The 16,533-nt window shown below is 46.0% G+C and overlaps 1 protein-coding gene across 5 annotated transcripts in view; it reads left to right on the top strand.

Moving 5' to 3' along the window:
* LOC130116107 (diacylglycerol kinase delta-like) overlaps positions 1-16,533 on the top strand; it is an 88,550-nt gene that overhangs the window by 27,398 nt on the left and 44,619 nt on the right. For 4 of the 5 annotated variants that reach the window (XM_056284056.1, XM_056284052.1, XM_056284055.1 and 1 more), the window contains one exon: positions 16,414-16,518. In XM_056284056.1, coding sequence (XP_056140031.1) covers positions 16,414-16,518 — 105 coding nt within the window. Of the gene's footprint in view, positions 1-16,006; positions 16,026-16,413; positions 16,519-16,533 lie in introns of those variants that run through there. The other variant, XM_056284053.1, reaches the window with a different exon arrangement.

The following is a 16,533-nucleotide window of genomic DNA, read 5'->3' as shown; positions in this document are numbered from 1 at the left end:
ACACCTCATGCGGGTGTATCCGCTTAGTTGGCCATATTTCAGCTTTTTCAAAAGCCACGCATTTCCATTGCTTGATTACCTCCACCTGTCCAGGCTCTCCTCCACCTGCACCCTACTCTCACTACAGATCACAATGTCATCCGCAAACATCATCGTCCACGGAGACTCCCGCCTGATCTCGTCCGTCAACCTGTCCATCACCACTGCAAACAAGAAAGGGCTCGGAGCCCATCCTCGATGTAACCCCACCCCCGCCTCCATATTGTCCTCTCACAAGAAAGCTGAGGAGACCATTTATACATGTGTGCGCCTCACATCTACAGTTGACTAAGATCTGTAGATCTTATTTTGTTAATCCAAAAAATGTGAAAATGATAAATGAACAACTTCCTCTAGGTTGCAGTTAGAACAGGAAGTGTTGCATCTTCCCGTTGCGGGCGGCCCGATCTGAGTCGACCGTAGATGTGAGTCGTGCACGCACGGGTGTAAACGCTCTCCCGGCTCTATTATATGATGAAGATAAAGACTGGTCGGTCCAACATGGTCGCATAGCAAACCTTCTGTTTTTGGGAAGTGCGAGTTCGTGTCAGACTCGGTCGTATTCATGCGAGGCTCCATCCAGGAGGCTGCACAGCCACAGCCTGACGGGCCAAACGGCTCCGTGAGCGAGGCGGCTTTAGCTCGAGCGCTTCATATCACAAACAGTTGTTCCTCCATGTTTCTCGCTCAGTCTGCTTGGTAGTCTGCTGTGCAGACGTGGCGTGATGGCAGAAGAACCCGGGTTCTGCTGTCCGTGTGTGTGTTGGTCTGCTGCGAGGCTCCATACTACTGGGCCTGTCGGCCCCATGGTGTGTGTGTACACAGGTATGATGACTGTGTTCAGGGACCTCAGGTGGTGTCGGTGATTCAAAACCTCTGAAAAAAGGGCGTCCGGGTGGCGTAGCGGTCTATGCTGTTGCCTACCAACACGGGGATCTCCGGTTCGAATCCCCGTGTTGCCTCCGGCTTGGTCGGGCTTCCCACCCACAGACAGGGCTAGTCGTGCCTGTGGGTGGGAAGCCGGATGTGGGTATGTGTTGCTGGTCGCTGGTATGTGTCCCTGGTCACTAGCGCCTCTTCTGGTCGGTCGGAGCCCCTGTTTGGGGGGGGGGGTGCAGAACTGGGGGGAATAGCGTGATCCTCCCACACACTACGTCCCCCGGTGAAACTCCTCACTGTCAGGTGAAAAGAAGCGGCTGGTGACTCCACATGTATGGGAGGAGGCGTGTGGTAGTCTGCAGCCCTCCCCGGATCAGCAGAGGGGTGGAGCAGAGACCGGGACGGCTCGGAAGAGTGGGGTGATTGGCCAAGTACAATTGGCAGGAAAAAGGGGGAAAAAAATCCAAAAACAAAAAAGAATAGCAGATCCACCTGGTGGAGATCTGAACTCTACCTACCTCCACTGAACTCTACTGAACTCTACTGAACTCCACTGAACTCCACTGAACTCCACTGAACTCTACTGAATACACTGTGCTAGTTATATCCTGTATGAGGGGATCCCAAAACTAAATGTCAGGTTTAGAATATACACACCAGTCTCGAGTCAGTGGTTATGAAAGTTCAGATGATGTTAGCAGAGAAATAACACTGTGTGTCTACATGTGGTCCTGCTGCAGTCTGTCTGCATGTAGTCCTGCTGCAGTCTGTCTGCATGTGGTCCTGCTGCAGTCTGTCTGCATGTGGTCCTGCTGCAGTCTGTCTACATGTGGTCCTGCTGCAGTCTGTCTGCATGTGGTCCTGCTGCAGTCTGTCTACATGTGGTCCTGCTGCAGTCTGTCTGCATGTGGTCCTGCTGCAGTCTGTCTACCTGTAGTCCTGCTGCAGTCTGTCTACCTGTAGTCCTGCTGCAGTCTGTCTACCTGTAGTCCTGCTGCAGTCTGTCTACCTGTAGTCCTGCTGCAGTCTGTCTACCTGTAGTCCTGCTGCAGTCTGTCTACATGTGGTCCTGCTGCAGTCTGTCTGCATGTGGTCCTGTTGCAGTCTGTCTACCTGTAGTCCTGCTGCAGTCTGTCTACCTGTGGTCCTGCTGCAGTCTGTCTACCTGTAGTCCTGCTGCAGTCTGTCTACATGTGGTCCTGCTGCAGTCTGTCTACCTGTAGTCCTGCTGCAGTCTGTCTACATGTGGTCCTGCTGCAGTCTGTCTGCATGTGGTCCTGCTGCAGTCTGTCTACCTGTGGTCCTGCTGCAGTCTGTCTACCTGTGGTCCTGCTGCAGTCTGTCTACCTGTAGTCCTGCTGCAGTCTGTCTACCTGTAGTCCTGCTGCAGTCTGTCTACCTGTGGTCCTGCTGCAGTCTGTCTACCTGTGGTCCTGCTGCAGTCTGTCTACATGTGGTCCTGCTGCAGTCTGTCTACCTGTAGTCCTGCTGCAGTCTGTCTACATGTGGTCCTGCTGCAGTCTGTCTACATGTGGTCCTGCTGCAGTCTGTCTACATGTGGTCCTGCTGCAGTCTGTCTACATGTGGTCCTGCTGCAGTCTGTCTACCTGTGGTCCTGCTGCAGTCTGTCTGCATGTGGTCCTGCTGCAGTCTGTCTACCTGTGGTCCTGCTGCAGTCTGTCTGCATGTGGTCCTGCTGCAGTCTGTCTGCATGTGGTCCTGCTGCAGTCTGTCTACCTGTGGTCCTGCTGCAGTCTGTCTGCATGTGGTCCTGCTGCAGTCTGTCTACCTGTGGTCCTGCTGCAGTCTGTCTGCATGTGGTCCTGCTGCAGTCTGTCTACCTGTAGTCCTGCTGCAGTCTGTCTACCTGTAGTCCTGCTGCAGTCTGTCTACATGTGGTCCTGCTGCAGTCTGTCTGCATGTGGTCCTGCTGCAGTCCGTCTACCTGTAGTCCTGCTGCAGTCTGTCTACCTGTGGTCCTGCTGCAGTCTGTCTACCTGTGGTCCTGCTGCAGTCTGTCTACATGTGGTCCTGCTGCAGTCTGTCTACCTGTAGTCCTGCTGCAGTCTGTCTACCTGTGGTCCTGCTGCAGTCTGTCTACATGTGGTCCTGCTGCAGTCTGTCTACCTGTAGTCCTGCTGCAGTCTGTCTACATGTGGTCCTGCTGCAGTCTGTCTACATGTGGTCCTGCTGCAGTCTGTCTACATGTGGTCCTGCTGCAGTCTGTCTGCATGTGGTCCTGCTGCAGTCTGTCTACCTGTAGTCCTGCTGCAGTCTGTCTGCATGTGGAAACGTTCATGCTGAATCCTGACTTCTGCTCATTGTTTCAAATCCAGAAGTAACAGAAACGGTACTGTGTCCCGTCAGAGCCGGAAGACTCTGTATTGGGAAGAGTTTCAAGGTCAATGACCTGGCGCCAGCTCTGGGAAACACACAGACCGGATGATGAGGAAGTCCACTTCCTGTCTGTCTGTTTTACTGCCTGTCTATCTGACTTTCCATCTGTTCATCTATCAGACTGACAGCCTATGGATCTGTCTGTCTATTTGCATCCAGTATGTCTGTGTCTGTCTGTCAGTCTATTTGCATCCTGTCTGTGTGTCTGTCTGCATCTATCTAGCTGTCTGTCTGCCTATCTCTATCTATCTGTCTGTCTGTCTGTCTCTCTGTCTTTGTATTTGTATCCTGTCTTGTCTGTCTGTCTGTGTGTCTATCTATCTGTCTCTCTGTCTCTCTGTGTCTTGCCTGTCTGTCAGTCTATTTGCATCCTGTCTGTCTGTCTATCTGTCTGTCTGTCTGTGTCTGTCTATCTATCTGTCTGTCTGTCAGTCTATTTGCATCCTGTCTGTGTGTGTCTGTGCTTTTCTTATAAAGTAGTATTTTTTAATATCAGAATTTCTGTAAAGCAGACAGATTTATTTGAGCAAATGAGGAAACAAAGCCTTCCAGGAAGTAGAATGTTATTGCCCTACAGGAAGTAGAATTCTTCCAGGAAGTAGAATGTTATTGCCCTCCAGGAAGTAGAATTCTTCCAGGAAGTAGAATGTTATTGCCCTACAGGAGGTAGAATTCTTTCAGGAATTAGAATGTTATTGCCCTACAGGAAGTAGAATTCTTCCAGGAAGTAGAATGTTATTGCCCTCCAGGAAGTAGAATTCTTCCAGGAAGTAGAATGTTATTGGCTGTTAAGTTGTGATGTCAGTGTCTCCTCCTGGCTCTGTGTTTCCTGCTGGGTTTTTATTGAACAGTAAGACTTGCGTTTGTAGTCACACAACACGTGGAATATCTTAGCCACACCACAGCTGAGAGGGTGTGTGTGTGTGTGTGTGTGTGTGTGTGTGTGTGTGTGTTCGTATGAGACAGATCTTTCTAGTGATCGGTGTTGTCTGGCTCAGTCTCAGCTGTCTTGGGTTGAGGATCACCTTGGACACGAGTGGACGGACTGTGTCCGGTCATGACGTCTGGCGGCCTCGTGACGCTTAACGCCCTGTCGGCGCTCGCTCGCTGAAACTCGGCGTCGTCCGGCGAGCCCCAGAGGACGCTAGCTGACTGACTGGCCACTGCTTTGTATTTTGCAGAAGTCTCTAGACTGGCTTTACAGCAGCCCTGGTCATGTGGTGCGAAGTGTTGTGTGTTTGAGACCGTACAGGTCACCGGTCTGTTTACACAGATGACGGGCCTGTCCCTGCCTGGCCTCTCGCCGCCTCCAGTAACACAACGCCGTCACAACGGCTTCTCTTTTGGGGAGTTTCTCCGTTCACATGGACGTCCCCTGTCTGTCACATTTACAGTCACACATGACGTGGTGCTGTCTTCTGTCTCATCACACCTCGCTGCTGTAGGACGCCTTTAATTCATCACCAGTACAGCATCGTTAACTCTTTAATTCGTCACCAGTACAGCATCTTTAACTCTTTAATTCATCACCAGTACAGCATCTTTAACTCTTTAATTCGTCACCAGTACAGCATCTTTAACTCTTTAATTCATCACCAGTACAGCATCTTTAACTCTTTAATTCATCACCAGTACAGCATCGTTAACTCTTTAATTCATCACCAGTACAGCATCGTTAACTCTTTAATTCATCACCAGTACAGCATCTTTAACTCTTTAATTCATCACCAGTACAGCATCGTTAACTCTTTAATTCATCACCAGTACAGCATCGTTAACTCTTTAATTCATCACCAGTACAGCATCATTAACTCTTTAATTAGTGATCAGTACAGCATCTTTAACTCTTTAATTAGTCATCAGTAGTACAGCATCTTTAACTCTTTAATTCATCACCAGTACAGCATCTTTAACTCTTTAATTAGTCATCAGTACAGCATCGTTAACTCTTTAATTCATCACCAGTACAGCATCGTTAACTCTTTAATTCATCGCCAGTACAGCATCGTTAACTCTTTAATCAGTCATCAGTACAGCATCGTTAACTCTTTAATTCATCATCAGTACAGCATCTTTAACTCTTTAATTCATCACCAGTACAGCATCGTTAACTCTTTAATTCATCACCAGTACAGCATCATTAACTCTTTAATTAGTCATCAGTACAGCATCTTTAACTCTTTAATTAGTCATCAGTACAGCATCTTTAACTCTTTAATTAGTCATCAGTGCAGCATCTTTAACTCTTTAATTAGTCATCAGTGCAGCATCTTTAACTCTTTAATTAGTCATCAGTACAGCATCGTTAACTCTTTAATTAGTCATCAGTACAGCATCTTTAACTCTTTCATTCATCATCAGTACAGCATCGTTAACTCTTTAATTAGTCATCAGTACAGCATCTTTAACTCTTTAATTCATCACCAGTACATCATCGTTAACTCTTTAATTCATCACCAGTACAGCATCTTTAACTCTTTAATTCGTCACCAGTACAGCATCTTTAACTCTTTAATTCATCACCAGTACAGCATCTTTAACTCTTTAATTCATCACCAGTACAGCATCGTTAACTCTTTAATTCATCACCAGTACAGCATCGTTAACTCTTTAATTCATCACCAGTACAGCATCATTAACTCTTTAATTAGTCATCAGTACAGCATCTTTAACTCTTTAATTAGTCATCAGTAGTACAGCATCTTTAACTCTTTAATTCATCACCAGTACAGCATCGTTAACTCTTTAATTAGTCATCAGTACAGCATCTTTAACTCTTTAATTAGTCATCAGTACAGCATCGTTAACTCTTTAATTCATCACCAGTACAGCATCGTTAACTCTTTAATTCATCGCCAGTACAGCATCGTTAACTCTTTAATCAGTCATCAGTACAGCATCGTTAACTCTTTAATTCATCATCAGTACAGCATCTTTAACTCTTTAATTCATCACCAGTACAGCATCGTTAACTCTTTAATTCATCACCAGTACAGCATCATTAACTCTTTAATTAGTCATCAGTACAGCATCTTTAACTCTTTAATTAGTCATCAGTACAGCATCTTTAACTCTTTAATTAGTCATCAGTGCAGCATCTTTAACTCTTTAATTAGTCATCAGTGCAGCATCTTTAACTCTTTAATTAGTCATCAGTACAGCATCGTTAACTCTTTAATTAGTCATCAGTACAGCATCTTTAACTCTTTCATTCATCATCAGTACAATATCTTTAACTCTTTAATTAGTCATCAGTACAGCATCGTTAACTCTTTAATTAGTCATCAGTAGTACAGCATCTTTAACTCTTTCATTAGTCATCAGTAGTACAGCATCTTTAACTCTTTAATTAGTCATCAGTAGTACAGCATCTTTAACTCTTTCATTAGTCATCAGTAGTACAGCATCTTTAACTCTTTAATTAGTCATCAGTACAGCATCTTTAACTCTTTAATTAGTCATCAGTAGTACAGCATCTTTAGCTCTTTAATTCATTATCAGTACATCTTTAACTCTTTAATTCATTATCAGTACATCTTTAACTCAGTATTCTCTTATTCATTCATTTGTTCTCATGGCTCTCAGTTTCCCGTATAGTGTTGCTAGAAAGTCTGTGAACCCTTCAGAGGTTTCTGTATTTCTGTGATCAGATCTTCATCTAAGTCCTAACACCAGATAACACCACCAGATAACACCACCAGATAACACCACCGGATAACACCAGGCAACACCACCAGATAACACCACCAGATAACACCACCAGATAACACCACCGGATAACACCAGGCAACACCACCAGATAACACCACCAGATAACACCAGATTACACTAGAAAAAGAGAACCCAGTTAAATGAATAACACAAAAAACAATGTACTCTTTTTTTTGGGGGGGGGATTTTTCCCCCTTTTTCTCTTCAATTGTACTTGGCCAATTATCCCACTCTTCCGAGCCGTCCCGGTCGCTGCTCCACCCCCTCTGCCAAGCCAGGGAGGACTGCAGACTACCACATGTCTCTTCCGATACATGTGGAGTCACCAGCCGCTTCTTTTCACCTGACGGTGAGGAGTTTCACCAGGGGGACGTAGCGCATTGGAAGATCATGCTTTTCCCCCCAGTTCCCCCTCCCCCTTGAACGGGTGCCCCGACTGACCAGAGGAGGCGCTAGTGCAGTGTCCAGGACAGCGCCGTGTATAGAGAGAGTCTGGCCAACTGGCACGGGCGCCATATTGCCTACCAACTGGCAGGCAGACCCATGCGCCCGCTATTCAAAATCGCGCTCACTTCATGATCTCTCAAGCTGCACTTTCAAAGAAATAAGGGAAAACAGAGATGGGGTGCCGGGTGAGGTTCTCAGGCACGGTGGGCGTGGCTGTGGTGCGGTGGGCGTGACAAACGTAGTGGCGGGCATGATGGAAAGGACGCGTCAATCAGGTACATCTCGAGTGTTGTGAGTGAGGTTGAAGTCGGCGTGAGTGAACTGGACGGTGCTGGTGATATACTAGATATACCTGTAACATGCGCGGCGGATCCAGGGGGCGCATTTTTTTCCCCTAATGTCATAACAATGGAGAACACATTGGCCTAGAGGCTTCTGATTGGTTCTGACCAGGATGTAGGTCGGTATGCATCATCAGCAGGAGAGCAACGACAGCAATACGTTACATTCGCCCACGTGTATTTGTTTATACTTTGCTTCCGCCCGGCTACTGTTGATACTGTAGAGATCAGTACTCCGAAATTTGGGTTTGGGCTTGTTTTGTGGTCTTCCCATGGTCATGTACTTCTTCATCACAATAAAAGGTCTCTAAATTTAAGGTAAAGTTGATGATTTTTGAAATGTCTTATGGGCAGGGCGTGTGAGTCGTCCACAATCAGCAGTTACCCAGCAGTAAGTGTACATGTGAGTGAATAATAGGTGTGATGCACAGATATAGAAAGTTTGACACCTGGAGAGTGTGTTATTTCTAAAAATTAAAGGTGTATTACATTTAATGTTACAAGTTGACTTCATGGATAATGTGACTGCTGGACTCCCGTCACAAAATGCAAGGTCGTCCAAAACAGCCCAAAATTCAGCTACTAGTAAATGCTAATGAGTAATAACATCAGGGACACTTGAGAAATATGAGGCCTAGCTGTTTCCAGGTTTAGCCAGTGCAGCGTCAGTTCTGTATCGGGACTCTTGTCTAGTTTATCTCAACACTACCCACCCACACACTACCTCGGCTCAGGCTCAGGCCTGTCACTCAGTCCATCCCATATGACAGTCTGACACCGTTTACATTTGCCTGATTTCTGTCAACGGTTACACATGGCTTGGATGTGCTATACAACTGATTTCCACACATCAGTACCTTACAGACGCTCGCATTGCTCTAGGGAAGTTAGTTTATCCAAAAATCCTAAAAACTGAAATGAACTCACTGAGCACAAGTAGGAATAAGCTGAGGGGGACCAGCCCAGCCTGTGAATCTTCATGATCCAAACTGCCCTCCTTTGTGCGTCCTGTGGAAATTGATGCATCATACGGCCTTGTCCCGGCCCAACGGAACAGCCCCAAGCCGCACAACACACCATCTCTCTTTCAACTGCTACAAATCGGTGAAAATGGGCCGAAAACACAGGAATAATCATTGAAACGTCATGATGACAGAGCCAAACGTTGGTAGGCAACATGGCGCCTGTCAAGCACATGACAGGCTCTCAGCCAATCACAGCGTGTGTTGCAAAGATCAAAGGATGGCCAGACTCTCTGTATACACAGCGCTGGTCCAGGACACATACCCACATCCGGCATCCCGCCCGCAGACACGGTCAATTGCTTCTGTAGGGACGCCCAACCAAGCCAGAGGTAACACAGGGATTCGAACCGACAGTCCCCGTGTAAGTAGGCAACAGAATAGACCGCCACGCCACCTGGACACCCCTAACAAACACTGTACTTTTTCATTTATCTATTCAGCAAGTGATCCAAGAGTAAATGTCTTTGTTGGACAAAGTATTTGATCCTCTAGGATTATCAGTTCATTTAAAGGGGTAATTTGAGTCAGGGGTTTCAGTCAGTGGGTTTGAGTTTAGCAGAACCCGCCCTGCTGAAACAACATTACCTGGGACTTCACTGTCAAAGTTTGGTCTTCACCACACAGGTTTGTGGAAGTTTGCAATGCCTTGATCAAAGGAGATTTCTGCCCGGAAAAGCTTGCAAAACTATTTCTGAAGAGTTTGGGCTCCAGGAATCCACTGTTGGGCAGATGGTGTACAAATGGAAGAAATTCAACACCATTGTCGTTCTATTATAACAGGTGTCTGAAATTCAGATTTGACCAGAAATGTACAGCGCTTTGAGTGGTTGTTGCAGCTAGAATAGCGCTATAGAAAATGCAACTTTATTGATTGATTGATTGATTGATTTATTGATTGATTTATTGATTGACTTAGATTGCTGCCACCGCGACCCAACCCTGGAAAAGCAGCTGATGATGAGATAAGAGATAATAATATTAATAATATAAAACAAAGTGTAAAAATAAAAAGATAATGGTGAATTTGTCCTGCCAGAAGTTTTGAAAATTCCACCTATTTTGCTCCATCATCTGCAACTTCCCTGAACAACTGGTCAGATGTGCACTGAACTCAGCTGCGTGCACTGCTCAAACCATGTTGTGTCCGAAAGTCCCATTTGTGATCCCTGCACTGATCTCATACATGGCCTCTCTGGAATCCTATTGACAGAAATCTGTTGTAGCGAGGAAGAAGTTTAATCCATAAATTTCGTCTGCTTTAACCATTCGTTGGCAAACTGACTTGTGTGTTTAGGGCCGTTGTCTTGCTGCATGACCCACTCTCTGTTGAGCTTCAGTTCACAGACTGACACCTTGATATTCTAGAGTTTGCTGGTACAATCCAGAATTCATAGTTCTGTCAGTGATGGCAAGCCATCCTGGTCCACAGGTAGCAAAGCAGCCCCACTGAGCTTCACAGATGGGATGAGGTTCCTATGTTTGAACGCAGTGTTTGGTTTTTACCAAACATAACGCTTGCCTGGTGGTGGACTCACGAACACTCACCTTAGCCAATTCAAGAGAGGCCTGCAGAGCCTTAGATGTTACCCTGGGGTTCTTTGTGACTTCCTGGAATATTATACGCCTTGCTCTTGGTTTGATTTTTGTTGAACGACCACTCCTGGGGAGACTAACAATGGTGTTGAATTTCTTCCATTTGTAAAAAAATTTCAAAATGTCACCAAAGTCGGGCACTCCAGACAGCCCTCTTCCCAGCCACGCCCTCCAGCTCCTCCTGGGGATCCCAAGGCATTCCCAGGCCAGATTGGACATGTAGTCCCTCCAGCGAGTTTTGGGTCAACCCCGGGAACTCCCAGTTGGACGTGCCCAGAAAACCTCCAAGGGAAGGCGCCCAAGAGGCGTCCTAATCAGATGCCCGAACCACCTCAACTGGCTCCTTTCGATGCGAAGGAGCGGCGGCTCTACTCCTAGCTCCTCCTACAATAATAATAATTTATTATTTTCTATCGTCTTTGCCTCCATAGTTGCCTTCCATGCCTGACTGGCTGCCTCGTTTCTATTGGCCGTGCAGATATTCGTCACATTCTGAAAAATGTATGCTGAGAGTTTTCTATACTCTGGAGGGAAAGGATACCATATTGGCCCTAATATATGACAATATTTTTTCCTGAAATTTAGGTTTAGAAAATTGGGGGTTGTCTTGGGGTTGACCCTGAGAGCAGGATAAGCAGTTAAGATAATGGATGGATGGATGGATGGGTTGTCTCATATTACAGGACAAGACAATTACGTGTTCATTCACTACAAAAAATATTATTTTTGAATGGAGAGAGTACCAGAGTAACTTGCATTATGGGTCGTTTGTAGCCATAATGTTGCTAGGCTAGCGAGTGATTTTAGTCCGTTTATAGTGAGTCTTTCAGCATTGAAAGTGTTTCGTTAGTCCAGTTTAACCTGCATGAGTTTCTGAATGATGTTGTTACATGTTTTGCTGTCACAGAGGAAATAAATTCAGAGTTCTGAGCTTCTCATGACGTCTTTACTGCAGAAATTAACCAGGGAGGAAATCTGTCAAACAGCCAAGAATTACATCCGTCACAAATGATGAGCTCAAGAAGACAGTCTGAAAAATTATGAGAGGAACGAGAGTGAGAGAGGAATCGACTCTCTACAGTAACTCTGGCAGCTGACTAGTGGCTACTGGGAAAGTCAAGTCAGTTTTATTTGTATAAGCCAATATCACAAATTACAAATGTGCCTCAGGGAGCTTTACAGCAACACAACATCCTGTCCTTAGACCCTCACATCAGATAAGGAACAACTCCCTAAAAAAACCCTTTAACAGGGAGAAAAAGTAGGAAGAAACCTCAGGGAGAACAACAGAGGAGGATCTCGCTCCCAAGATGCAATGATGTTGTGTTGACACAATTTACACAATACAACATGGAAAGAGGATAACACAATTATATGGATTTATAAGATATATAAAAAGAAAATGTGATGAGGGGGATGCCAAGCCGTGTCCTCCTCCCAGGTCCCATGGAGACCTGCGGACAGACTGCACGTGCCCACAAGGGAGACTCACGTCACACCATTCACATACACAGAAGAAGAGAAAGGAGACGACATCATTCAGAGAGAGAGAGAAAAGACGTGAGAGAAGAAAACAGTTTGCAACGGTCAATAATTGCTGTAATCTCATCGGCAGAACAGTGCTTGGTAATAGTCCTTGTCTCATCATAATAGTCCTTGTCTCGCCATGCACCTTGGGAATTTCATTATTCATAAAGAAATTCCTTGAGAGGAGGTCATACCTTTTGTCCAGGTTGTGTACAAGGTTTCTGAACCCAGCTTTCTCAACTAGATATACTAGCACTTGGTCCATACAGATGAACTCTGCCACTGCCCTATTGAGCCTTTTAGCATCTTTGGCTCCTTTGAGTACTTTATATACTGCTTAAAAACAGCTTGGATGGTAGGTTGCTTGTGAGTATGCAGAGTCACTCTCTGAGCCAGGGGCACTAGACTTCTGTCGTTGGGAAAAAAAGGGTTAGAAAATTTAAGGTGATGCATTCGTCGTAGCAGAGGGCCTAATTAGTTGGTGAGATACCATACCAGCCAGTCTGCATGTGTTTTGTGGACTTAGAGAAGGCTTACGACCGTGTACCCCGGGGCACTCTGTGGGGGGTATTGCGGGAGTATGGGGTACCGGGGCAGTTGCTACAAGCCATCCGGTCCTTGTATAACCAAAAGTGAGAGCTGTGTCCACATTCTCGGCACAAAGTCAAACACGTTTTCGGTGGGTGTCCCTTGTCTCTGATTGTCCCTTGTCTCTGATTCTGTTTGTGATATTGATGGACAGGATCTCAAGGTGCAGCCAAGGTGGGGAGTGTGTGTGTTTTGGGAACTTCAGAATTGTATCGCTGCTCTGCGCAGATGATGTGGTTTTGTTGGCGTCATCAGAACGTGACCTCCAGCATGCACTGGGGCGGTTTGCAGCTGAGTGTGAAGTGGCCGGGATGAGAGTCAGCACCTCCAAGTCTGAGGCCATGGTTCTCTGCCGCAAAAATGGTGGATTGCTCCCTCCGGGTTGGGGATGAGTTGTTGCCTCGAGTGAAGGAGTTCGAGTATCTTGGGGTCTCGTTTACAAGTGAGGGTAGGATGGAGCAGGAGATTGACAGGCAGATTGGTGCAGCATCAGCAGTAATGCGGACATTGTACCGGACCGTTGTGGTGAAGAGGGAGCTGAGCTGGAAGGCAAAGCTCTCAATTTACCAGTCAGTCTTCGTTCCAGCCCTCACCTATGGTCATGAGCTTTGGGTAGTGGCCGAAAGGGTGAGATTGTGAATACAAACAGCTGAAATGAGCTTCCTCTGTAGGGTGTCTGGGCTCAGCCTTAGAGATAGGGTGAGGAGCTCAGAAATCCGGAGGGAGTAGAGTCGCTGCTCCTTCACGTCAAAAGCAGCCAGTTGAGGTGGTTCGGGTATCTGATCAGGATGCCTCCTGGGCGCCTTCCTTTGGAGGTTTGGAGGTTTAAAGGTCCGGGCACGTCCAACTGGGAGGAGACCCCGGGTTAGACCCAGAACTCGCTGGAGAGGGACGTCTCCCACTCCGTCCTGTCCTATGTTAAATTATCTTAAATTGATTAAGATTAGCAGAGCAGCTAGTGTCTAAGGAGGAATTTGACATTATAACGCTACAGGTTAAATGATTGAATATGGGTCACTTTCCAGTTGAGGATAACGGTGTGAAATACAGCTGCACTGCCAGCTGTGGTTTGTTTCCCACATTATAAGAAACGTTACGAGATGTGACTGAGTCTTGCTGAGCATAGTTTAACTTATGTAAATGGATAGTGTAGATATTAAACACAGATGAATGTGTATTTAAAATTGATTAAAAGCTTTCAGGAGGACACTACGTGTTCTGTTCGTGTTTCAACAGCTGCCGTCACTAAAGTCACCAGTTAACACGGGCACTGGTTAAACCAAAACACAGGGCTAGCGGGAGTCTTTCTCTAAATACCTGTTTATTTAACATGGCTTAAGGTAGAAAATGATGGTTCCAACATATCTATGTTGGAACCACAGCGCCCCCAGCTGCATGTCCGCTGTAGATGCATTGCCACTGCTTCATTACTGCCCAGTGCTAAAACCACAGATGGACGATCAGTCTACAACTATGATACACAGGGTGGACTAGTGGTGTTGATAGCACACTAGTCTGTAAAACCCCACCATACAGATGACCATTGAGTTCATCCTTTGTGTGGACCGAACAAGTCTCTTATTCCTCGGTTGGCCCAGTTTCCAGGCACTTTTAAATATGCTCTTTGCTTTTACTGGTTCAAAAATAAATCTCTTCAGACAAATGGCTCATAAACAAGTCACAGATTAATTTATTATGACGGTTCACTTACGCCTGTAAAAGTGTCTTCCTTCAGCAATCCCATGGCTTTTGTTCAAACTTGTCGTGTAATGTTTCTAAATGTTAGTCTTGAGTCGGCATAATGCCAGTACAACTTTTACAGAGTATCTGCTGCTGACTTTAATGCATGAAACAGACATGTAAAATTGCTGTACAATTTATGGATTAGTCTGCATGTTTGAATGAGGCTTCCCCAGAGCAAGCGGTACAGTGGTTTCAGTAGGTATTCAGGCCACCTCACTTTGTGTTGTAAAATTTTAAATGGATAAAATTGCCATATTTGCCCATCACTCTCAATAGCCCATAATGACAATGTGAAAACATGTTTTTAGAATTTTTTGTAAGTTTATTAAAAGTCAAAAATTGAAGTATTCAGACCCTTACTTCAGTACTTTTAGAGGCCCCTTTTGCACTGATTACAAGTTCAAGTCTTCTTGGGTAGGTCACTACACGCTTTGCTAACCTGGATTTGGGCAGTTTATCCCATTCTTCCTGGCAGGTCCTCTCAAGCTCCGTCAGATTTGATGGGAAGCGTCTGTGAACTGCCATCTACAGGTCCCCCCACAGATGTTCTATGGGGTTTAAGTCTGGACTTTGGCTGGGCCACTCAAGGACAGTCAGAGGCTTGTCCCAAAGCCACTTCAACATTGTCTTAGCTGTATGCTTTGGGTCATTATCATCCTGAAAGGTGAACTGTCGCCCCAGTCTGAGGTCACGTGCACTCTGGAGCAGGTTTTCTTCAAGGACCGCTCTTTATTTGGCTGCATTCATCCTTCTCTCAAGTCTGACCAGTCTCCCTGACCCTGCCACTGAGAAGCACCTCCAATAGCATGAGTCTAACGCCATCGTGCTTCACTGTAGGGATGGTATTAGCCAGGTGATGAGCAGTGCCTGGTGTTCGTCAGACATAGTGCTTGGAGTTCTTCTCAAAGAGGTAAATTTTTTGTCTCATTATACCGGAGAATCTTTTTCCTCATGCTCTCAGAGTCCTTTAAATGCTGTTTGGCAAACCCCAAGTGGGCTGTCATGTGCCTTTCACTCAAGAGTGGCTTCCATCTAGCCACTCTACCATAAAAGGTCTGATGGGGTGCTGCTGAGATTGTTGTTCTTCCGGCAAGTTCTCCCATCTCTACAGAGGACTTCTGAAGCTCTGTTACAGTGACTGTTGCATTCTTGGTCACCTCCCTGACCAAGGCCCTTCTTGCCCACTTACTCAATTTGGCCAGATGGCGAACTCTAGGAAGAGTTCTGGTGGTTCCAAACTTCCTCCAATTCACAATTGTTGAGGCCTCTGTAGTCCTGGGAACACTCAAAGCTTAAGAAATTGTTTTATACCTTTGCCCTGCTCTATGCCTCACCACAATTTTATCGCAGAGGTCTACAGAGAGTTCCTTGGACTTCATGGCTTGGTTTTTGGCCTGACGTGCAGTGTGGACATCTGGAGGGAGCTCTGAGTAGAGCCACTGCTCCGTCGCATCGAAAGGAGCCAGTTGAGGTGGTTCGGGCATCTGATTAGGATGCCCCCTGGGCGCCTTCCTTTGGAGGCTTACTGGGCACAGCCAACTGGGAGGAGACCCCGGGGTAGACCCAGAACTTGCTGAAGGGACTACATGTCCAATCTGGCCTAGGCATGCCTTGGGATCCCCCAGGAGGAGCTGGAGGGGGGTGCTGGGGAGAGGGATGTCTGGAGTGCCCTACTTAGCTGAAGCGGCTGAAGATGAATGAATGCAGTGTGAATTGTGGGACGATATACACACAGGTGTGTGCCTTTCTAAACTACGTCCAATCAATTGAATTTGCCACAGGTGGACACCAATCAAGTTCTAGACAGGTCTCAAGGATAGTTAAAGCAAACAGGATGCACCTGACCACAACTTGGAGTGCCACAGCAAAGGGTCTGAATACTAATGTAAATTAGAGATTTTAACTTAATGAATTTGCAAAAAATTCTAAAAACATGTTTTCACTTTGTCATTATGGGTTGTTGTGTAGGTTGTTGTGTAGATTGGTGGGCAAAAATGGCAATTTTATCCATTTAAAATCAAATCTGCAACACAGTAAAGTGAAAGGGTCTGAATATATACCTCCAAACAAGTCAATCAGCTCTCTCTCTCTCTCTCTCTCTCTCTCCCTCTCTCTCCATGTAGATCATCACTCCGTGTCGTCGATTGATTCTTTGTGCTGAAAACAGGAAGGAGATGGAAGAGTGGATGACGGCATTACGTAGTGTCCAGAACCCAGAGAACTACCAGGTGTGTCTCAGCAGG

The sequence above is a fragment of the Lampris incognitus genome, chromosome 7 (genome assembly GCF_029633865.1).
Source record: "Lampris incognitus isolate fLamInc1 chromosome 7, fLamInc1.hap2, whole genome shotgun sequence".
Lineage (NCBI taxonomy): Eukaryota > Metazoa > Chordata > Actinopteri > Lampriformes > Lampridae > Lampris > Lampris incognitus.
The sequence above is the reverse complement of the archived record's forward strand: the minus strand, read 5'-3'. Positions and strand labels throughout refer to the sequence as shown.